Raw genomic sequence first — 22,759 nt, forward strand, 5'->3', positions numbered from 1 at the left:
CGCTCCCCTGCCCCCACCTCCAGCTGTGGGACTTCAGAGCCGGCTCTATCCCCATCTGGCAGTCACAGGGGCGGGAAGCCAAGCTCCCAGCAGCCGGGAGCTATCACCAGGCCCCGAGTTTAAATATAGACAGCCAAGCCTGTAATTTGCCTCCCTTCTCCACGCTGTGGTGCCTATAATTAGAGCCGGGAGACAGCCAGGTGGGGAGGCCTTGGTGTTTGCGTGTCCTCATGCGGCAGGAGAGGCCAAGGCCATGTCAGCCGGGCAGGGCTCGCCTTGCAGCTGGGCTCGGCTTCCTGGGCTGGAGGGGCCGCCACCAGCCATCACCTGGAGCTCCCAGCTCTGTGGGGAATCGGGGCTTGTGCTGAGGCTCAGACAGGAGGCTTCTCACTGGGCTCCTGGCACTGCCCTCAACCTCTTCAATCTTTCCTCTGCATTGCAGCTGGGGCAGGGGAGTCAGTCTAGAGCCCCAATCCGTCCCTGTCCTCCCCTGCTCCAACCTACTACTGGAGCGCCTATTGTGTAAGGACTCAGGCTGGTTGCTGGGGTAGAAAAGGGTGGGTCTCAGGGACCATCTCATGCCAGCCCCCACTCTGCAGATGAGGCAACGGAGAGCCAGCTTGGGGTCAGAGCCCTGGCTGGGGTCCCTCTGTGTACCCCACGTCCCCCCTTGTGCCATCCACCTGTGGCCGCACACTTACCCGCCTTGCCGATCTGCACAGCCAGCTTGGTGAGCTTGCCCTGCAGCACGGATTTCTCCTTCTTGTGCATGTTGGCCTTTTTTTTGTCATCAGCGTCGCCACCCTCGGCACTCTTGAGGGGCTGCATCTCCATGGCGGCTGCCCCGTCCTGCTGTTTGGCTGCAGGGGGCAGAGCACGCACATGCATGCACACGCACGCACACGCACACACACAGACATGCACATAGCCAGGTCAGCCTGCAGGGTGGGGATATTGGCACCCACCCTGCCTGCCCAGCGGAGTGTGGTGAGATATTCACTCCCTCGTCTGGCCCCCTGCGTGGCTGGCACAGACATCCTGTGATATAGGGTCTGCCTCTTCCAGCTGGAGACCAAGGTCCCAGGGCGAGTAGCTGCCTCGGACCTGGAATCCAGGTGTGAACAGGGAGTGACACAGTTCCACCTTGGATTCCCAGTAGGAGTAGGCTGGGGTCCCCGCTGGGCCTGAACAAGCCCACAGATCCTTCCCCAAATGGCCCCTCAGCTTTTCCCACATTTAGACAAGACAGATAGGCTTGGGCATCCCCAGTTGGTTCTTGAGTATGTTGTTGGGATATTAAGTAGCTGCCAGATAGGAGGAACAAAAAGGGGGCTTAAAAGATAAAAGAGAGTGTCCTTATCCATGGGTGCCAAGCCCCTCCTCCTTCAGTGAAGGACTGACTGGTGGGTCTGGGGCCTTACCCTTTAGCCCCTAAGGATCCCAAAGAACCAGCTTCAAGTCTTCAGCTAAATGGGCAGCATAGCTCCAAGGCTGGGGAAGAGCCGGCTCACAGGTGGCCCCTGTCCTCACCGGTGATGTCTCCATTGGGCCTGGCAACCATGTGAATCACAGCCCACATGAATCACAGCCCCCTCCCCCTTTGGGCCTGGCACCACGTGAATCACAGCCCCCCTCAAAGATGTCAGGCACCTGCAGGTGCGGACCTGTCTGCTTCTAGCCTGGCTCTCAGAGCCAGTGGGGGAGGGGCTGCAGGGACCACAGAAGCCGGTGAATACAAAAGGGTTACCTTTGCTCTGGCTGGCGTCCACATTGCCATCCTGCATTTTACCTACACGACAAAGAATTTTAACAGACAACAGAGAACAGACAACACATGTCGATCATCACAAAGACGCAACAGGGCCACGGACATTCACGTCACAGATGGAGGAAGGGCCGAGCCAACTCTGTCCCTCCACATGGGGACGCTGGGGAGGCCCTGAGACAAGAGCAAACCCGGCCACCGCACTGGCTGCAGGGTCTGTCCTGATTCTCTGGGAGCTTGGAGAGAGAGCTTCAGTGGGAATTATTTCAGCCCTGAGGGTACTGATTAAATGACAGCCTCTGAGGGTAAAAGGGACCAGAGTTGGCTGGCAGAAAGCAGAGGGGTCCTCAGGTCCCCAGTGATTAATTTGGTTGGTGCCTTTGGTGGGCTGAGAGGAGGCAAAGGAAATGAAAGAGACAGACAGACAGAGAGATTCTAGAAAGGGGAGGACTTTGGTCAATGTGTTCCTTAGTTTCTGGCTCCAGGAGTGACATATGTAGAATTTTACTTTCTCCTTTTCCATCTGGAGGAGTGTGAAGCCGCAGCAAGGACGAACCCCTGCCCAGCTCCACTGAGAGTGACCCATGCCAAGGGTGAGCAAGGGCTCCCTAGTGGTGGGCTTTGAGGTGCCCCAAGCATGTTCAGGGGGCTTGGGGGGAGCGTCCTGGCTCTCAGGGGGAAGCTGCTGACCCCTCCTCTCCACTTGGGTATATGCTCTTTATTCTGAGGTTGAGCAGCCCCGGCCCTAGTAGACAGGGAAGTCAGGCCAGTGGGCTCCCCTGGGTGCCCCCCTGCCCCGGCCCTGTATGCCAGTGCTAGGGAAAGGGCTGAGCCTGGGGCTGCTCACCTCCTAATCAGGGCTGCCTGGGAGGCCCCCTCCCCAGTCTCGGCCAGAGGCTTGTGGGCTGGGTTTGCAGCATGGGAGGTACTGGTTGTCACTAGTTGGCAGTTGAGACACCTGCCTTTACCTGCTGGCACTGCAGAGAGGGGGTTTCCTCCTGTCCCCTTGGCCTGTTCTCTGAGCTCACTCAGAGCTCTTCCCATGGGCCTTGCGCCACTTCGGGAGGAGTCTGAGAAGGTCAGCCACCCTTGGCCATTGGCTGTGAAGGGGATTCTCATAGCTCACGTTCTGTGAGAACCCACCATGTGCCAGGCGCATATAGAACCTCCATGAGTTCATCTAATCCACACCACATCCCTGCAAGGGCACTCCTGTACTGCACACACTTACAGATGAGAAACTGAGGCTCAGAGAGGCAGACGGCCTGCCCGGGTCCCAGGAGGTTAATGGAGAGCTGGCCCCAAAGTGCATCAATGTTTCCACCACAGCTGGGGAGAAGGCAGCTATCCCTCAGTCCCTCTGAGCCCAGAGGAGGGGCATTAAGGCAGCCCTGGTGGGACTGGGCTCCTGAAGCCCCTGTTTTGACACCAACTAGCTGTGCGGCTTTACCACTCCCAGTCTCAGCTTCCACCTCTGTAAAATGGGGATGCAATATTCAGCTTCCGGAGCACCTGATAGTTGCCTTAGCAGTAACCACTTGCCCGTTGAGCATTTTGCAGTTTGCGAGTGTCATCTCTTGCCCATCTTCCCGATACCCTGCGGGTGGGATGGGAGGGATTCTCATCACTCTCATTTTACAGACGGGGAAACTGAGACCATGGGAGTTTCCGAGGCAGCTCTCCTTTCTGGAGCATCCTGATGATAAGCCTGCGACTGCCATCACCGTCACCACACCACACCGTAGGTGACTCCGAGGGGCCCGGCCCTGTGCTGTCTCTCCAGGGGAAATGCTGGGCTGTTCCCACTGCCTCTCACAGCCAAGGGTCAGTGACCCCCCTGGGCGGATGGAAAGAGAAGGGCCCCCGTTGCTTTACTGCAAAGTTCTTTTTGCTGGATTAAAAACAAAACAGAAAAAGCCTTTTTAGAGCCAACAGGAATGAACTACAACAATTATCTTTATTTTTAAAAATAATTTTACTAACTGGGCTAAAGGACACGGGAGGACTCCTCTTCGATACTTGGTTTTAGAAGACACAAAGGGGCCTTATTTGCATTGCATATTATCAGATGCAATAGCCCATGTGTGCGCCCATTAACCAAGCTAGCAATTTCCTCTTTTATTTCCATAGTGATCACGTGGCCAGAAAAATAATCACCAATGCATATGTTCGAGGGAGGGAGTGGCATTGTGGGGGTACTTCTGTGCAGATGGCCTGGTTTCTCAGAAGCAAGGGACTGATCTGGGGTTTTTCTCAGCCAAAGTGGAGCTCGCCTGGCCCCAGAACTATGGTGGGACAGCCAGATCTGGCTCCATGCATGACCGGAAGAGGGGGCTGTTTCAGGGGAGCTGGGATGGGGAACTCGAGTGGAGACTCGGAAGCTGCCAGATGCAGCTTCGACAAATGGGTCTGTTCTCTTCATGCATCGCCAGGAAGTGTGAAAAGTGTGTGTGTGGAGGATTCACGGTGAGGCGACCTGATAAACAAGCTGTGGGGAGACGGAACACTAACTAGGTGAACTGGGAAATGTTACTTCTCTTGCCTGTGCCTCCATTTCTTGCCCCGTGACAGGTGACAATTTCAACCAAGGTTGTGCTTATGAAAAGCACCACAAAGTGCCCTGTTAATGTCTGGAGTTCAGAGTGATGTATTTACTAATTGTGATTACAAGCAATGTATTAAACAGTGATATGTTAATAAATGTAAAAAATAATAAAATGATAATGGCAATCATAATGCCTCCAAGATGAATGGAACACACCCGCTTTCAGTTGGGAGGGGGCTTGGGGGGGGGAATCAGAGGGACTTCTACCAGCTGAGTGTGTTTTCTATATCCACATCATCCTGATTTGGCTCAGAGGAAGGAGGGAAAGGAATGGTTAATTCTGTCATTGACCAAGGCTCAGCCTGGCACCTCTCAACCTTTAATACACTCTGACCTGGAGCCTGGAGAGCTTACTAGACGAGATCCGGCGTGTTCATGGTGTTATGGCCATAGACTGGAAAGCTTATTAGAATGCAGATTCTTGTTCAGTGGGTCTGGGGTGGGGCCTGAGATTCTGCATTTCTAACAGGCCCCTAGGAGATATCCTGCCTTCTGGTCCTCTGATTACATTTGGAGAAGCAATGGCTTAGAGCACTATTCCCTAAGTATATTATAGAGACATACCAATCCCACAAGATTCAACCAGGAAAGGTCCTGCAGCCAAATCAGCCTGGGAAGGCCTCCATGGCTAACTTTCCACTATATACCAGCATATTCAAGGTTCTGAGAAGCTCTGCAATAAGGAAGAGACCAATTCTGTCCCACGGTTCTTAAACATCTCTGACCACAGGATCCTTTTCTTGGGGGCAGGACCTATTAATATTCCTGTGAAGTTTACAAGACACACTCCTTTGGGGAACCCTGGATCAGGAAGTGGAGTATGCACTTTAGAGCCAGCGGGCCTGGGTTCAAATCCCAGCTCTGCTACTTTTCTCCTTCTGTGACCTTGGGCTAGTGTCTTGATCTCTCCGAGCCTCAGTCTCCCCATCTTTAAAGTGGGGACCATAAACTCTGTATCGCAGGGCTGTCATGAGGATCAAATGAGGCCATGAGCAGGTAATGTTTGTAAAGTGCCTGGCATACAGTAGGTGGTCAAGTTTCCCATCTTTCCTGCAGTTTTTCTCAGGATACTAGGAGTTTTCTGCTACAGTTTGGAAGTGCAACTGCCTTTTTTTGGGACCGACCAGCCTGGATGCAGTCTGTATGTTCACTGAGCCCAGTGGGCTCACTGCTGTGGGGGAAGCAGAAGCCGGCTCCTCTTTCCTTCTCCTGCTGCCTGGGTTTGCCTATATTGGTTCTCCCTGTCATCCCTTGCCACCCCTCCCTGACGCATGACACCTCCCACACCCCAAGCTGTTCTCCTTTCTCCTCCAGAGCCTGAAATAGACCCACACCCAAATTAGCAAGGCGCAGCTCACAGAAGTGTCTTGCTTGGCCCCTGACATCTACGAGGTGCTTCGATCATTGGTCACTTTGAATGCAGGCGGCTCAGCCAGAGATCTGGGGCAGGGGATGGGAGTATGGGGTAGGGCAAGATCTTCATGTCTTCCAGGAGTGGTGAGGAGGAAACGATATAATGGGTGAGAAAGCCACAGCCCCCGGTGCCTTGTATGCAGCGATGCTGCAAGAAAGGCTTTTCCCTTCCTTCGATTCCCCGGGGCAACGGTTTTATGATCAAGCCCTACAGCTCTCAGCCTGGGTGACTATCATGCTACCTAATTTGGGGACAGGGGACCTATCTGAGTACACAGAAGCCTTGTCACTCTGAAGATGGGAGGGCACAGAAATAAGAAATCCTCTAAAGGTTTAGAGACAAGTGAATGGAATTCCTTCTTGCCTGTGGGTAAGGAGGTTAAAACGCAGATCCCAGGTACTGTGGCAGCCCCCCACCGCCACCCCTCACCCCGTAAGGGGGCCCGTAAGAATGCAGAGACTCAGGACAAATGCTCCAGCACAGGCAACAGCAGGAAACACCAGTCCACGTCCGAGGGACAGAACCAGGCCCGAGCCCAAGCGAGTCCCCTGCCCGTTCACTCCGAGAAAGAGAAGAGGAAGAAATGTTTATCAGTGGCTCAGCCATGCTATGGGGTGAGGTCAAAGAGCTGAACCCTGGCCTGGGTCCCCCTGCCTCGAGGGAATTTTTGAGTTGAGGACTGGAGCCTTCAGCAGGGACCCAGACACCAGCTTCAGCCCAGGTCCTGACCCCAGGCCTTCTTCCCCAAGCTGGGGCCAGGAGTGTGCTTAGGAGAGGGCCACGTCGGGTGGGATGCTGCTTCTTGGGAGCCAAATCTGAAGCCCAGGGTATGTCCCTCTTCCGGGCCCCGCTGGGGGTCAAGGGCCCCACAGGCCCCTACGTCGGCAGCCGCAAGCGGGCGTGGAGCGTACTTCCCGGTGGTGGCTTCTCTCTTAAGCGCCTGCCCCACGTGGGAGGACGATGGTCCCAGAGCTGCCCATGCACATCCAAGATCTGTGCAGTCCAGAACAGGGAGAGGCAAGACCAGAGTTGGGGGTGGGGGGGAGAGACGCCCATCCAACCGAGACCGAGAGCTCGCCATCGGAGACGTACCATTGACTAGGCTGGTATTTGCACTATCTGTAGCATTTGAACCTGCTGCCCCATCGGCCGCTGTGGGGGTGGGAGGGATGGAAAATGCAGTGTGTCACAATGGAGAAAAGCAACAATGAAGAACAGCAACAACAATAAGGACATGAACCAACTTGTGGGAAATAACATGACTATATTCTTAAAAAAATAAAATCTCCGTTGGAAATCAAGAAACTCAAATTTGCGGGGGGGTGAGGGTGAAATGTTCCCATAGAGATGCCATAAAAACCAGGGAAAAAAACTCAGACATGGACGGTCTTTGAAATAAAACATGGCAGATGATCAATGTGGTTAGGTAGGATGGCACTGTTCTGTGCCAAGGTCTGGACCGATGCACCCCTCCGGCCACGCCAATCAGGCAGGTCCCCATCAGAGAAGCTTCTATGAGAGGGCATCTGGCTGCCCGTCAGGGCCAGAGGGACGCATGGCCAGGACTCATTTCAAAACATTCAACAACCAGCGCAGTGTAGGCACCTGCCATTCTGATCGGGTACTTGCTGTGACCACCATCACTGAGGCCCAGAGGGACATCCAGCAGTGGCGGTGACTCAGGATTCGAGCCCTTGACTCAGGCCACTGCCCACGGCCACCTCCTCCTTCCTAACCAGCACGCTATAGATCGCCTTGGTCACCCCCATACGAGATGCCCCGTCATTGAATAGGTGACATCCAGCATGTCGCACTTTGTGCATGGGACAGAGAAGGTACTGGCTGGTTTTCCTTAGTTCAGCAATTAAAAATGACATGAGATGGTCAGATGCACTCTGGTTGTTCTTTCTTGGGGTGGGGGCAGATGGGTTGTGCGGGAAGGAGAGGGAAGAGACACTAGTGGGTGAGGTGTCCGTGCTGTGTGGTGAGGGGCGGCGGGACGGGCTCTGCGGGGTGTGCGCAGGAGAGCAGGGCTGTGGGGTCACGTGGCGGTGAGCGGGGCACCGCACGCCGGTGTGGGCGGCGGAGGGCTGTGTGGGGTCGGTGTGGAGATGGTGGTGGTGGTGCCGTGTGCGTCGGCGGGCAGGGCAAAGCACCGGAAGGGCCAACAGGCGGAGTGAGGTGCTGGTTCCTCCAGCGGGGCCGGCATCACGTGGGGGCACCGCGGAGGGGCTGGGGGGTCAGGGAGCCTCCTCCAGCTGTGTGCTGGGGGTCTAGGGCCACGGCTCGGGGGTCAAAGGCTGCTGCTACTTCTAAAAGCCCCGTCTACCCTGAGGGGGTCTTACTGTACCTGGTAGCTGAAGGCCATCCCCCTTCTTCACACCTGTGTGATGATTTTTGAGACACGTTAATGAAGGAGAAGCACATACAGCCTCACCTGCACGTACATGCACGCACGCACACGCACACGCACGCCTGAGGTCATCCTGACCTGGGGGCCCGCCGTGGAGGCGAAGGGGATGGGATGGGAGTGCAGAGGCGCTCCAGTCCTGGCCATGCTGCTCCCGGGCGCTTGAGAGGCTCGGCTGCCCCCTGTCTTCCTCTGCCATGGCCCCCCCACATCCCACTTCTTCCCTCCACACGGACACCCCCATCTCACTGGGGTGCAGGTGTGTGTTCAGTAAAGGACTCTGACCTGTGCTTCAGGGCAGGAGAGGCCTGTCTTCCTACCGAAATCTTCGAGAACACAGGTCTGGCTTCTGCCCCTCACCCAGGCCCCAGTGAGGCTAAGAAAAGGGGCAAAGACTGCCTCATCCTGCCATATCCTGCCCACTGCCTCTATTTGCCCAGCTATCTGCACGCTGGGGCCAGAGCCGGCCACCGCTTCTATGTCACTCTGGATGCCGTCCTGACACCCTCTGGGCCTCTTGACTAGGACTTCATCCTCAGTTTCAACCTCAGCAGCTTCCTGGTTCTCTCCAGCCTCTGGACTTGCCTGAGGACAGCACAGCTCCACTGTTCCTGCTGGTGGGGCTGCCATAATCTTAGGGGGATCCCTCTAGAAAATGGGGTATTGCCCTTGGGAACAAGTGACCTTTGGTTCTGACCCAGGCTCTGTGCCTGGTTAGCTGCAGAGAGCTGGGGGTAGCAGGGCTGCCCCTAAACCTCAGGGAGGGGCCGTCGACATTCTCATCTCCTTCCCCTGGACCGCAGATGGTCTGGCTGTTGGGGACCCCCTTCTGGAGCTTGGGGAAGGAGACAGGACAAAAGACTAAAGATGTGAGAGGGGTCTGTCCCTGACACTGGGCGTAGGTGTTGGGGAAGGAGCCGGATGCTCTGGGGCCAGAGGCCTGGGCCTTTGGATTTGGGCCTGGCCAGATGAGCATCCCTCCCTCTGCTCTGAGAGGCCCTTGTAGCCCAGGCTACCAGCCTGCCACGCTGAGGGGGACCCTGGGGAGTAGGAATCTTGTTTCCAAGGCGGAGGAGGAGCCAGGACCCAGGCAAGGTGGCAGCTCTGGGTGGGGGAGGGGTGAGAAAGGGAACCACAAGTGTGGCCACCTTTCCTAGAATCTCCTCTGCCCCCAACTGGGCCGAGTCTGTGTGTGGGGTGGTTTGCAGCTCTGCTCTGTGGAGTTGAGAATAGTGGTAGGAGTGAGTGCAGGTGGGGCTTTCTACTCCATATCAGGGCTGATGAGGGGACCAGGTCACACTCGAGGCTGGAGACTCAGCAAAGTGCTCAGCACCCCGAGCCTGGCTTGCGGGGGAGGGTCCTCCATGACATGACCGGACAGACAGAGACTGGGACAAGACCCTAGAGATGGAACAGACAGGAACCTCCTGGCCTGAGCATCCTCAAGGATGCAGGAGGCGGCTGTTGGCACAGGGCGTAGACACAGAAGGCACTCAATAACTATTTCATTGAGTGAATGAATAAACAACAAAAAAAGTGACCTGAAGAGCTCCTCTCCTGGTCCGTGAGGGGGTTGTGCTTACCTTTCTTGTCTTTCTTCTCTTCCTCCTCACCGCCAGCCCCCAGCAGGGTGAAGATAATGCCGGTCTGAGAATTCACCCCCACAGCAGTCACTACCATCCGTCCAGAGCCCTCCATCACGTGGGTCCCTGGGGAAGGGGACGAGAGCCAAGTTACCGTTGCATGGGCCCAAGCCCCCTCCCCAAAGGAGTGGAAGGAACTGGATCCCAGAAAGCTCCTGGCTCTTTGCCTGCCAAGGTCCTGGGGTACCGCCCATGGTTAGGGTTCAAACTATGTATTGTAGAGGCTTTTACTTCGGGACAGGGCTGTAATGGGCCCGGGACTCAACCACTGCTCCTCCTCACTTCTCAGGCCTACCACCTACTACCTTCTCCTGGAGAGTCACCTCCCCCCTCTGTCCTAGACAGGACTGGACAGGACCACTTATAAAGGGGTCTACTCCCTCCTAACCATCTGGCAAAGAACTCAGGGCTCTGGGAACTTGGAAGAGAAGATAATGGCATCTTTCTTTTCAGAAACGTCTAGCTGAAATTTAGCATTTCCACATGAACATAGGCAACCAACCCCAGGAGTGTTCGTGGCCCACAACGCCATTACATGCATTACAAAGAGCGCAGGTTCTCTATCCTATGACTTTGTAGTTGTTGCAATCATTTATGCTCATCCTAATCTTACAAGCACAGAGGTTATTAGACTACCTGCCAGACCTGGTTATTAGGGTGCTGACAAAGAAGCACATACATTACTCCATTACACAGTTTATTATGTTAACTACTTCAATATAATGGACTTTCTTTGTGATCCAGTGTATTTTATTTTATGCATTTTAAAGCTTTATTCTGAGTATGGGTGGTACGTGATAACACTAGACCTCCCCAGGCTCCACGGTGCAAGAAAACCCCCTTTGTAGAATTTTAGGATTTTCAAACTGGGTTTTAAAGGGCCCTGGATGGGGTGCCTGGGTGGCTCAGTCGTTAAGTGTCTGCTTCAGCTCAGGTCATGATCCCGGGGTCCTGGGATCGAGCCCCGCATCAGGCTCCCTGCTCAGCGGGAAGCCTGTTTCTCTCTCTCCCACTCCCACTCCCCCTGCTTGTGTTCCCTCTCTCGCTGTGTCTCTCTCTGTCAAATAAATAAAATCTTTAAAAAAAAAAAAAGGGCCCTGGAATTCTTTTGAGGGGCAGGAGAGTGGGCTGAGGGGGGCGAGGGAGACCTGTTATCAGAGTGGTTCCACTTTTATTCATCTTTGGGGTTTCGGTGTCAGCTGCTGTGAGACACAGGTCTTCCCAACCTGCAGGCGCAGAAGGCAGGTGGTCCAAGGTTCACTTGGGGCGGGGGTTCATGCCAGACTGAGGATAAAATGCAAAGGTGAAGCTGCTGAAAACCGTGCTATATACACACAACGGAATATTATTTGGCCTTCGAAGGGAAGGCAGTTCTAACACAGGCTACAACACGGATGAGCCTTGAGGACATTACGCTCCGTGCAAGATACCAGGCACAGAAGGACAGCTGCTGTGGGTTCCGAGGCAGGAGCCCCATAGAACAGTCAAAGTCGCAGGGACGGAGAGCGGAATGGTGGTTGCCAGGGGCCAGGGAGGGAGGTTCCAGGGGGCTACTGTTCAATACCTCTGGAGGTTTGGTTTTGCAATATGAAGAGTGCCAGAGGTGGACGGTGGTGATGGTGGTGCCACGGTGTGAATGTCCGTAACACCAAGGACCTGTATGCTTAACAATGCTTAATGTGGTACATTTTATGTGTATTTTACCACGATAAAAGAGTTGGGAAAAAAAAAAAGCAAACCTGCTGAAGCTGTGGCCTCACTGGGGATACAGGTGAGCCCAGGGTGGGGTCGGGGGGCGGCTGGGATCCAGCCTGGGACGTGGCCGGCTGCTACCTTGGCCTGGTCCCAACAGAGGAGATGTGGGCACAGCCAGCCCTCTATCTTCAGGCTGGTGCCAGAGACGTGTCACTGTGTCCTAGGAGCTGTCACAGATCCACAGGCCACTCACAGGGTCGGCCTGCATGGGGTCTCCTGCAGTGGGCTCCGGGCACCCCTGGGGAGGCCCCTCGGCCTGCCCGTGGCTCCGCTGTTTAGTCAAGAATCCAGGTAAGTGCAGTTTGCACCTCCAGGCGCCCATTTTTATTTTAAATTTAAACTTTTACTACCCTGGGTAGAAAGGTCTCTTCAATGCAGCATGTGTTTCCTTCCCCAACGGAGAGGGGAGCATCTCAGGACATCCTCGGGCTGCACAGAAAGCACCAGACTGGGGCGGAGGGCTAAAAGGCCCTGATGACTTGCTTTTTTTTTTTTTTTTAATTTAATTTATTTATTTGGGAGAGAGAGCGTGCACGAGCAGGGGGAGGGGCAGCGGGAGAGGGAGAAGTAGGCTCCCTGCTGAGCAGGGAGCCTGACGCGGGGCTTGATCCCAGGACCCTGGGATCACGACCTGAGCCGAAGGCAGATGCATGTGCGTGTGGGTGTATGTGTGCGTTCTAGCCCCTTGCCCTCTAAGATCTCATGGTCTTAAAATGCTTTACAGACAGACAGATGGACACTCTCCAGTGAATTCCTTCATGGCGGGTAAAGGTCAGTCTATCTGTGCATGGGTAAACCAAGTCACACAGGCTCCCAGAGGTGGTGCAAAACCCGGTGAGCTGTAACAGAACCCAGATGTTCAGATGGTGAGCTCTTCGGCGGGCTCCTTGTTCATTCCCAGGACAGAAGGACAGTGCTCTTGTGTCTCTGGGCAGGGAATAGTGGGGACCACAGGATGACCCTGGACACTGACGAGAGGTTGAGCAGCCCAGGCAGACCCCGGAACCCATCTACTCACCCAAGGGGCACAAGCCGGGACAACCAAGGCCCACTGGCAGGAATTGGTAACTATAACTTGCTGACAAGATTTCTGTGCACTGGCTTAGCTGGTGTGGGGTGCGCGGGGCACTGTGAAATATCAGCAATATTAGACAGATGAGGAGCCCGGGGTCCGGGGGAGGTCACGTGGCGGGGGGGGCGTCACCAGATCTTTCAAGGTGAGGGAGGAACATACTGCACTGATTCAGAGTGCAGATGGCAGTGGCCGTGGCCAGCACTGACCTCCATGGGACACCTTCTGTGTGCCAGGCTTCGAGCTAAACCCTTCATAGGGCGTCATCTCATTAGTCCTCACCCTGGCCCTGCATTTACAGAGGAGAAAACTGAGGTTCAGGGAGAAGTGGCTTGCCCAGGGTCATCGGCTTGTGGGGGCAGAGCCAGGATTTGAATGCCTCCCCATCTCTCAAGCTGATTCTGTTTGTCACATACAAGTCCCCATGTCAGGAAGACAGGCCCTCGCACCCTGGTCTCAAACACATTTGGAAAATGTTTGCTCTGCCTGGGTGGTAATGGGGAGGCCAGTCCCCACCTCCCCAGCCCAGAGCAGGATGGAAAAATACACAGGGGGCCAATTTCCACTCAAGATAATCAGACCCCAAATCACCTTCTAATCTATCACTCCCATCACAGCAGGGAGCTGACAGCTCTGCCCAAGGAGGCAGGGAGGAGGGAGGAGGAAGCCAGGGAGGCAGCCTCCAGCCACAACGTGAGACATGGGACATGAGGGCACGGGGTGAAGGCACAGCACATGCCCTGCTCAGCCTTAGATGAGCCTCAGGGTGGTCCTCCAGGCCCCAGCATTAGATGGGCCAGGGGAGCTGAGCCCCAGCAGCTCCCCCTGCCCCTGGCCATGGCTCTAACCACTGTCCCCCAGCCCAGACACCCTCAGTAGCATCTCCAAGGTCCAAATATCTCTCAGCGTGCCCTGGGTGAGAACCCAGCTTGCTTCCGACCCTTAATCACTGATTCCTGCCCCATGGCTTCTGCCCTGGGAGCATGCAGCTCACTAGGGATTTGTGTTCAGTCCCTCACCTTGGCTCACATAGTTACCCCTTCCTGAGCGCCCTTCTCCCTCCTCTGGCCCCAAACCTCCTCCTCTAGGCTCAGGATGAAGGCCCCTCTTAGGTGGCCTTCCCTGACCTCCACTTCATCTCTCTCCTCTGAACTGCCCTCCTACCTACAGTTTCCCCTGGGGGTGCTTCCAGGCCGGCTCCCCAACTAGACTGCTAGCTCCTTGAGGGTAGGTTCTGAGTGCAAGTCTCCCCTTAGCAGAGCCCAGCTTGTAGCTGGAACTCCAGCACACTTTTTTTTTTTACTGTTGCCTCCTTTTTTAATACTTTCCCTGGTAGGTATGTGTTACATTTAGGATGGAGACTCTCTACACCCCTCAGAAGCCATCTTTATGGTTTGGCAAAGGGTCAGATTCATCCTAGCCTCACACTCTTCCCCACCCCTCACTGGGCCATCCCTTCCCCTACCAGGACCTCAGAGCCTGCTGCCCCTCCTAGCAGAGGAAGAATTGAAGGGACCAGGTCACCCCCTGCAGCAATCGTACCCCAGCTCCAGAATACCCCTCAAAGGGCGATGTTTGACCCCACAGGCTACAGCTCTAATGGTAGAACCAAGTCAAGGTTGATTGACTAAATCTCCCAAAGGAACACGGCAGGGTGTCTGGGTAGCTGCAGAGCTGAGAACCCTTTGGCTGGGTGGGAGGCCCTGGCAGGGCCTTGCACCAGGACCTCAATGTCCATGGTCCGTTGCCACCATCCTGTAGCCCCCACCTCCTCTAGTCTCACGGAGCCCCTCAGAATACGTGAGCACAGGGGGCGGGTAGATAGCGCTCTGGGCCGAGGGGTGGGTGGGACCTGGGAACCGTCTGCTGTCTGCTTCTGATTTGCTGTGTGACCTGAGGCCAGCCCTCTCCTCTCTGGACCTCAGTCTGTCCTCTGGAGAACAGGAGGGTCTAACTTACGTCATCGCCTCTCAGCAATGAAGTCTGGGCACCAAGGGTCCCAGAGAGACAGGGCCACTCCTGGGTGGGGTAGGGCAGTCTCCATGAAAACGCTGTATCTCAGGAGTTGGGATCTCGGTTTAGATGGGATCCTGTGTGGACAGACTGACCGTGTGTGGTGTTTCCTGCCTGGGGCCACACTCCTTCACTTGATGGACACATGTGGTGGATTGCCAACTCTGTGTCAGGCTCTGGGGCCCAAAGGGAGGTCTCTGCCCTCCCAGAAGGAGCTCATGGTGTAGCTGAGGTTGAGGGGAGCAGACAGGAACACAGATCAACCACAACACAAGACGACAGAGACCCTGGGCCTGCTGGACTGGTGGGGCACGGCCCAGGCAAAGGCGGGGAGGTAGAAGAGCGGGATGGCAGCAGAGACGCTGGACTGAAGCTCAGGGCCATGAGGGGAAGAGCAGGAGAGAAGCTGGATTATGGCATGATCGGAGTGGAGGGCTGCAGAGTTGGGTCTCCTTGGTGTTCAATGGGGAGCGACTGGGAGTATTTCTGGGGCAGGGAGGGAGAGCATTAATATGTAAGAGTGAGCGGTCCCTTTGTGCCAAGTACTATCTGAGCTACTTTCTCCACGTGGCTGTCATAATCACCCTGTGAGTGACCATCCTCACTCCCATTTCACAGACGGGAGCAGCCCGGAGGGGCCATCCCTGCATCCAGCCTGGGAGGGCGGAGCCGGCGTGGACTTGGGGTGTGGCGCCAGTTCTTTCCACCTTGCTGGGAAGGCTCCTGGAGAAGTTGGAGGCAGAGCTGTTTGGGACCACTCTGCGGTGCGAGATGGAGGCAGGGGAACGGAGGGGGAGCTGTGTCAGCCACCCAGCAGCCATCCATCCATGACAGAGAAAGGGCCCAGGGAATGCTGTGGCTCCCACCGACGGGATGGCCTGTCCTGTCCCACCTGAGCCTTCATCTCCTCCCCCCAACAGGGGAGTCCTGTGGCCTTTGATCTGGCAAGCAGAGGTTGGGCCAGAACCTTCTCAACGGCTGGCTCAAAGGCCATCTCTGCCTTAGACCGGCTCGGAGCAACAGGAGATGGTCCCCACCTGGTCCAGATGTTGGCTGTCTTGGGCCCAGAGCCCCATGCAATGGCAAGTGGGGCAGTCTGAGCCGCCGGTGGCAGAGCTGGAGGGGCCTCGTTTTACAGAAGGAAGCTTCTGAGCCCAGAGAGGGCAAATGGCTGACTGAGGTTGCACAGTCCTGAGGCACAGGTTGGGGCTTGAACCTAGGGCTCCTCGCTCTCCTGGTTTTGACTTCCCAGGCCTCTTTCTGGACAGGAGAGGGGAGGGGTCTCTCTCTGGTGGTAGAGATGTGAAGAAGGGATAAAGGCCATTTGTGGGAATTCTTATCTGCCTCCGGGCACAAGCACCAAGCGAAGCCAATGCAGTTCCCAGCCCAGGAGTGGTTCCTTCATCATTATTGTTATCAACACAGTTAATAACAGTAATAACACATGCTTGCAGAGCACTAGAGAGCTGGCCAAGCATTTCAGCGCCCACAAGCCTGTCCTCCTCACAACAGCCCTGTGAGGTAGGTTTGGTGCAAGTACAACCCCGAGCCCCTCCCCTCCCCGTGGCCTCTCTAGCTCAGAGAGGTCGAGTGATGGCCTTTGGGTCACACAGCTGTGAGTGGTGGAGCCGGGACTTGAACCCGTGCTCTATCCACTACACCCCGCTGCCTCTCATGGAGAAGAGGCAGGGTAGTGTAATGGAGAGAGCGCGGGCCGAGCGGCAGTCACGGTGTCGTCCTAGGTTCCCTGGAGGCAGCGGCAGTGGTGGCAGGTCCGGCTCTCCGTGCCTGGCCTTCCGCTTGGCGGGCAGGGTGGGCAGCAGGCCTGAGAGGGTCTGCCGATGTCCCGTGCAACTTCGTGCTGTTAACGCTCTGGCTCCAGGGGTGGTGGAGGTGGCTGGGGGTCCTGCCGGGGGCTGAGCCAATGGGCCTGCAGGAGTAGGCCCTGCTGCTTTTGGGGATACCCTCCAACCCTGGCCCCTGGCCCCTGGCCCTTCCCTGGCCACACAGATGGCGCCTAGTCGCTGGTCTCCCAATGGAATTTAGTATAAACGCTCCAAATAGGCCTTGCTGCCGCGTCATAAAGCTCCAGGGTCCTCAGAGGCGAGCTTGCATATGGAGGCTCAGGGAGAGCTTGGGGCTGGGAGGCTGGAGGGCTGGGGTCTCGCTCTGGCCCTGCCTTCTGGGGCGATTTACACTCCTGCTCTGGGCCTCAGTTTCCTCAGCTGCAAATCGAGACCAGCCCAGGGTTCTCTAGGGATCTGCAAATCTCCTGGAAGGCTGCAAAGTCACAAGTCAGGGCATTTCTTTCTCACAAGAGGGATCACTGCTTCCATGGGACTGTCAAGGGGATTCAGGACCCCAGGGCGTTAGAAACCACTGGCCTTCCACAAAAAGAGGCTGAAGGGGCAGGACACATAGATGCCACACAGGTCCTGCACCGGGTCCTGGCCTGGAGGACGCTGTGGGGACAGTCGAGGGACGTGAATACGTATGGAACCTTCTGGTAATGGTATAGCATCAATGCTGAGCTTCCTGAATGGCTAGCTGTGCTATGGTCACACGTGAGCAAACCCTTTTCTTAGGAGATCCGCCTGAGGTGTCAGGGGGCAAAGGGCCATCATGACCGCATGACACAGTGAGCTCCCGACTGGAGCAAAATGGTTAACAACAGCTGAATCAGAAGGAAGGGCATTCAGGTGTTCTTTGCACTCATCTTGCAACTTTTCTGAAAGTTTGAAATGATCTTAAAGTAGAAAACTCAAAAAAAATAAAGGCCCAGGTCGGAGTTTGTACTCTAGGGCTCACCCACATGCTCCTTGCTCCACACGGGCTTTTAAAGAATGGGAATTTCTCGCTAACAGTGAAACACTGGGAGATTGTACATGAAATGTGGGTTCTGGCCCCCTCCACACTGTGAACGTCGCAGCCACACCAGGGCCGGGGGGCTTCTGCGGGCAGCAGTGAGAAGCAGTCAGGCTCTTGCTTTGGTGTCTGTGCTCTCCCTGCTGACCCCATGCAGGGGTACCTTGTGACTCTGAACATTCTACTCTGCCTGGTCTGTGTCCGCCTGCCTGTCCATCCTGGGAGATGAGCTCCGGGCCTTTGGGATTTTCTTTGTGCTCTGAGGCCTGGCACATCCGAGTCTTTCCAAAGGCTGGTCTGTCCCCATTTGTCAGATGGGGAGACTGAGGACCTGACAGGCAGAGGTCACGGCTGGAGCCAACAGAGGTCTGGGACCTAGGTGTTCTGCCTCCAAATGTTATGCTTGTTCCACACCACACAGCCCCTCGCAGCAGTACCGTTTACAAAGGACAGTGACATCCATCCATGCATGGGGTCCCCACAACAGCCCTGTGGGGTAGGCAGGGGGGAAGGGCACCCCCCCCAGCAACTCCTCCACTGCACAGACACCAACATGGGGGCTCAGGGAGGTGAATGGACCTGTCCAGGGTCACAGGCTGGGCATGGTTGGGCCAACTGCTCCCAGCGCCAGGGTGTTCTTTGCCTTCCTGTAGGCTGCACCAGTGTGCCAGACACCCCGAGGGGGTTTCTGCACTACCATGAGGACCCTGCAGGGGCCCCTAGCCAGGTCCCTCTGTCTTCCCCGGGGGGCCATTCAACTGGAAGGCCCAGCAAGGCCTCCCAGCACAGGGAAAGGGTCCGAGGTCTCTGTCATGCACAAAAATGAGCATCCAGATGGCAGTTATCCAGAGTTCAGAGCACTAGGGAAGAGAACAATCAAGGAAACCCCCCCGGAGGAGGCAGGCTCATGCAGGCTGAAGGTGGGGAGGAGCTGGATGGGGAAAGCTCAGAGAGGGGGAAGGGGAGATATTCAAGATGAGAAAAGAGAGAGGGGAAACGGACACTGCACAACCTCATCAGCTGGGGTCACCCCATTTTACAAGCGAGGAAGTAGAGGCTCAGATAGGGTAAAAAGCTTGTCCAGGGTCTCCCAGCAAATGAGGGCAGTAGGGATTTGAACCCAGACCTGTTTCACCCCCCCAAATCCAGGCTCCATCTGAGGAATGGGGAGGGAGCCAGTCTGTTGTGGGCATCCATCTGCTAGCACTGGGCTAGGGAGGGGCTCCCCCTACATCATACCCCAGGGCATCCCTACTGTCCTCACAGGTCAAGAGAAGGGGTGTGACATGCCCAAGGCCACACAGTGAGTTCACTCCCAAGCCCAGATCTGCCTCAGTCTAGCCCAACCCAGCCTTTTCTATAATAGCCTTAGCCTCCCTCTCTCTAGAAGATAGTGCTGGAGCCCCTACAGTGTGCAGGGCCCAGGGATGGAGCTCCTGGTGCTTTACGCTCAGGGCTCCCAGCTGCTGGACAGGTCTGGGTGAGAGGACCCATGGACAAGTGCATCGCAATGATGATGGTGTCTGTCCATCTGCATATGGCCAAGGCTGGACGGGGCCCATACAAGTGAGACCAGTAGATCTCTTTGGGAGGCAGAACTGGATGCATTTAACTCTTTACTTTATCTGAGATGGTTTGCACTCAGCCAAACTCAGTCTACATTAGGGGGCTGTGCTCGAATGGGCCAAGCACAGTGTGGGGGTCATGGGGTGAAATGTGTGTCCCAAGCCGTCTGGGGGTGACTGCCCAAGGGCAGTGGTGGGCAGAGAAGGCTTCTTGGAGGAGGTGGGGCCTGAGCAGATGGACAGGAGTTAAATGTGTAACAAGGAAGGGAGAGGGCCATCTAGGAGGAGGGAGCAGCCTCAGCAGGGGCAGGGTGGAGGGAACAAAGATGCATCTGCAGCAGAGGTACAGGGTGAGGGTGGGTATGATGAATCTGTGACTTGCGTGCCTGGGAGGGCATTGAATGCACTGGCCATCCAGGGCTTGGGTCTACCTTACAACACCCCCAGCACCCCACAGCCTGTTGAGGCTCTGCTCTCACACCATCAGTGACCGGGAACTCATTACCTTTTGGCAGCCTTTTTGTCCTAGAATGGTTCTATTATAGAATTCTTCTCTTTCCAATTAGACTGCCTTCTATTGGGCTGACTCTACCCCCTTCTCCCCGCCCCCCACCCTTCTCCAGGAGCTGGGGCTAAGCCACCTGCCCCTCCCAGCCCCATGCAATTGTGCTTTTGAATGCCAGTGCTGCAGTTCACAGCCAAGGATCACTTTAAGTCTAGCTCACACTGCACTCTGGCGATCTTGGTGGGTCCTCCCTCTTGCTTTCTTTTTGCCATCCTCCCTGCACTCATGGTCTCTGCAAAGTTGGTGGGCACACTTTCCATACTGAAACAGGACAAAGCTCCAGGGAAGGCCACTGGATTACCAGCAATCCAAGAATCAGCACAAACCCACCAGAGTCTCCTAGCTTCTAGCACATCCTGTTCTCTTTTGCCCACACGGACATCTCAGGAGACCCTGGCTGTTGTCTCCTGACATCCAGAGGCCCGGGGTCCATACTATTTACCTGGGCTTCCAGCTAGAAGTGTAGGTAAAGACCAAAAAAGTTGGTTTGACTTGGGCTGGCTAGCTGACTTCCCATCCATCTCTGCCCCGTCTGAGTCTTTTCCAGAGTCTCCTTGCCCCTGTGCCCATCTCCTTGGCTGGTCTGGGATACACCGAATCAGTGATTCTGAACATTTTCTTTCCTCAGCCTCCTGCAAGGAACCTACCCCTCCTCTCCCTTCTCCAAACTGTCTGGAACCTTTGTCACCCATCCATTTAGGCTCAGTGCCTCCACCTGACTTCCACCGATCCACATGACCCACCAGACCACTTCTCCCAGGGACAATTGCCTCTCTGCCAAGTCCTTCAGCTTAGAGGTCAGAACCAGGGCCACGGAGCCATGACCATTTACAGAACCCCCATGAGGCCCAATGTTCCAAGAAGGCATTCAAGTCTTTCTATGATCTCTTAGACCCCAGAGCCTTTGCACTTGCTGTCCCTCCACCTGGAATGCTCTTTCTTCTCATTGTGCTGGTTTCAGCTCCTCAGACAGGCCTTCCCTGACCAACACGATTCCTGTTCCTTTCCTCAGAGTCTCTATTTCATTATAATGGTTTAATGTCTTCATCTGAATATTTGAAATTTACATATTTGCATTCTTGTTCCTTTATCGTCTGTTTCTTTTTACAAGGTTCTAAGCTCCAGGATGGCAGGAACCTTATTTGTCCCACCAATCACTGGCACACAGTAGCTACTTAATAAATGTTGGTCAAATAAGTTCTGGATAAATAAATGCCCCAGTGCTGATTCTCATTTCTTTCTACCATCCTACCCTGCAGACCTGTTGATCTTTCTCTTTGTATTGCAAGGACATCCCATATTCCTTCAGGCCTCTGTGTCTTTGCACACATTTGCCTCTGCTAAGAGGCCCTTTCTCCACACCTCTGGTGAGCTCCTACTCACCCTTTAAAACCCCGCTCAATTCCACTTTGGGGAGTACTGTTCCTTTCTTGGCTTTCTCACCTCTTCCTCACTCCTCTACTGTGGAATTAGCTGTTTGCAGGTCTGCTCCCCTCAGCCTCTGTGGGCTGGGGGCTCTCAAGGCCAGGGGGAGGCTCTGAGTCATCATGGGTCCAGTGCTCAGCACAGGGCCTGTCCCAGAACAGCTGCTCAGGGGATGTTTGCTGAGCAGTGCTGGACAAGGAGGCCCTTTGTGTGTCTCTGTTAGGGGCGTGTCTCATCCAGCTGGGGCCTCACATCTCCAAGGCCTTTCTGCCTCCTCTCTTTCCCCTGCAACAGCCAGAGGGAGATTTAAAAAATGTAAATGTGACCAGTTCACTGCTGAAAACTATTTCAGATGATCCTCATCACGCTTAGAAAATTTCCAAACTCCTGACCATGGCCCACGAGACCTGACATCTGGGCCCTCCACCCTCTCCATTTTGCTCACAATCTTCCTGCTTCAGGGCCTTTGTACTTGTTGTTCCCTCTGCCTGGTACATGTTTCCCCCCAAAAGCCACAAAGCCAGCTCTCTCTCCTCATTCACAACGCAACTCAAACATGGCCTCCTCTGACCTCCCCAGCCACCTGCCTCCCGTTGTTTTGCTTTATTTCCGTCATATACCTACCACCCTCTGGGGTCTTTGCAATGTCCGTCTCTTCTCATTACACCGCAAGCTTCTCCGGGCAGTGATCTCATCAGCCTCCCTCCCTGCTGTATCCCCAGCACCCAGCCCAGTGCCTGGCACATGGCAAGTATCTAAAGTAATCATCACCTGATGGATTCTTTCCTATCCCTGATAAGAACAGGCTTACTAGAAAGTAAGTTCCGTGAGGGCAGGGATTCTTTGTCGATTTTATTTACTGTACTGTCCTCAGGGCCTGGAGCAATGCTGAGTGCACAGTAGGCTCAAAGTACATTTGTTGGGGGAAAGGGTCTGGAGCCAAGGAACAAAGTCTCTGAGAACTTCCAGCCTCATGATGGGGACACAGGTGCCCCTCCACCCCGGAAGCATAGAGGCAGGAACCGGCAATGGGAGTGAGCTCACCGTTGGGCCACATCTCACCTGATAGCAACATGGGGTCCTTGTCCACGGACTTGCGCACCTGGTCAGACTCCCCCGTCAGGGAGCTTTCATCAATCTTGAGGTCGTTGCCCTGGATGAAGAGGCCATCAGCAGGGAGGAGGTCACCTGGTGGGAGGAAGGGCAACAGAGTCAGCAGGTTGTCAGGTGGCTGGAGGGTCTTGGAACATTCCCTTAAAGGTGTGATTGCAAGGTCAAGCTCACCATTGGGCACCTGCTGCCTCGAGCTCCCAGGGTGTGGGAACTAAGATGGTGCCCATCACAGGCAATAGGCAGCTGAAGCCTGGAGCCAAGAGGAATGGCACAAGGCCTGGAGGACTGAGGCTGGGCCCAAGAACAATCCTAGCTTGAGTGGGCATGTACTTCTGTTTATAAAGTGCTTCTCTTGGCCTGGTATGGATTTGGGGTCCAGTTTTCTCAATGATTCATGCTTCTCTGGTCTCACCTATGGTTAGGGAAATCATTTTGGAAGGGACGAGTCTGTCCTGACTATGCTGAGGGGACCCGAAGACAGGCACATTATCAGAGGAAACCAAGCTCCCTAAGGTGGAATGAAGAGGGCACCGCAATCTCTCCCCCATC

At 55.2% G+C, this 22,759-nt stretch overlaps 1 protein-coding gene across 6 annotated transcripts in view; it reads right to left on the reverse strand.

Annotated features, from left to right (window-relative positions):
• The window catches only part of ATP2B2 (ATPase plasma membrane Ca2+ transporting 2), a 72,899-nt gene extending 50,624 nt beyond the window's left edge, over window positions 1–22,275 (reverse strand). For 3 of the 6 annotated variants that reach the window (XM_081822232.1, XM_081822253.1, XM_081822259.1), the window contains exons 1-6: window positions 22,160–22,275; window positions 9,778–9,903; window positions 8,135–8,167; window positions 6,877–6,936; window positions 1,748–1,789; window positions 702–860 (exon numbers count right to left, since the gene is read on the reverse strand). In XM_081822232.1, the coding sequence (XP_081678358.1) occupies window positions 702–860; window positions 1,748–1,789; window positions 6,877–6,936; window positions 8,135–8,167; window positions 9,778–9,903; window positions 22,160–22,172 (433 nt within the window). In that variant the 5' untranslated portion in view covers window positions 22,173–22,275. The remainder of the gene's footprint in view (window positions 1–701; window positions 861–1,747; window positions 1,790–6,876; window positions 6,937–8,134; window positions 8,168–9,777; window positions 9,904–22,159) is intronic. The other 3 variants (XM_081822243.1, XM_081822248.1, XM_081822270.1) reach the window with 3 other exon arrangements.
• Between the last annotated feature and the right edge of the window lie 484 nt (window positions 22,276–22,759).

Source organism: Leptonychotes weddellii, chromosome 1 (genome assembly GCF_054177405.1).
Source record: "Leptonychotes weddellii isolate Sample4059 chromosome 1, ASM5417740v2, whole genome shotgun sequence".
Classification (NCBI taxonomy): Eukaryota; Metazoa; Chordata; class Mammalia; order Carnivora; family Phocidae; genus Leptonychotes; species Leptonychotes weddellii.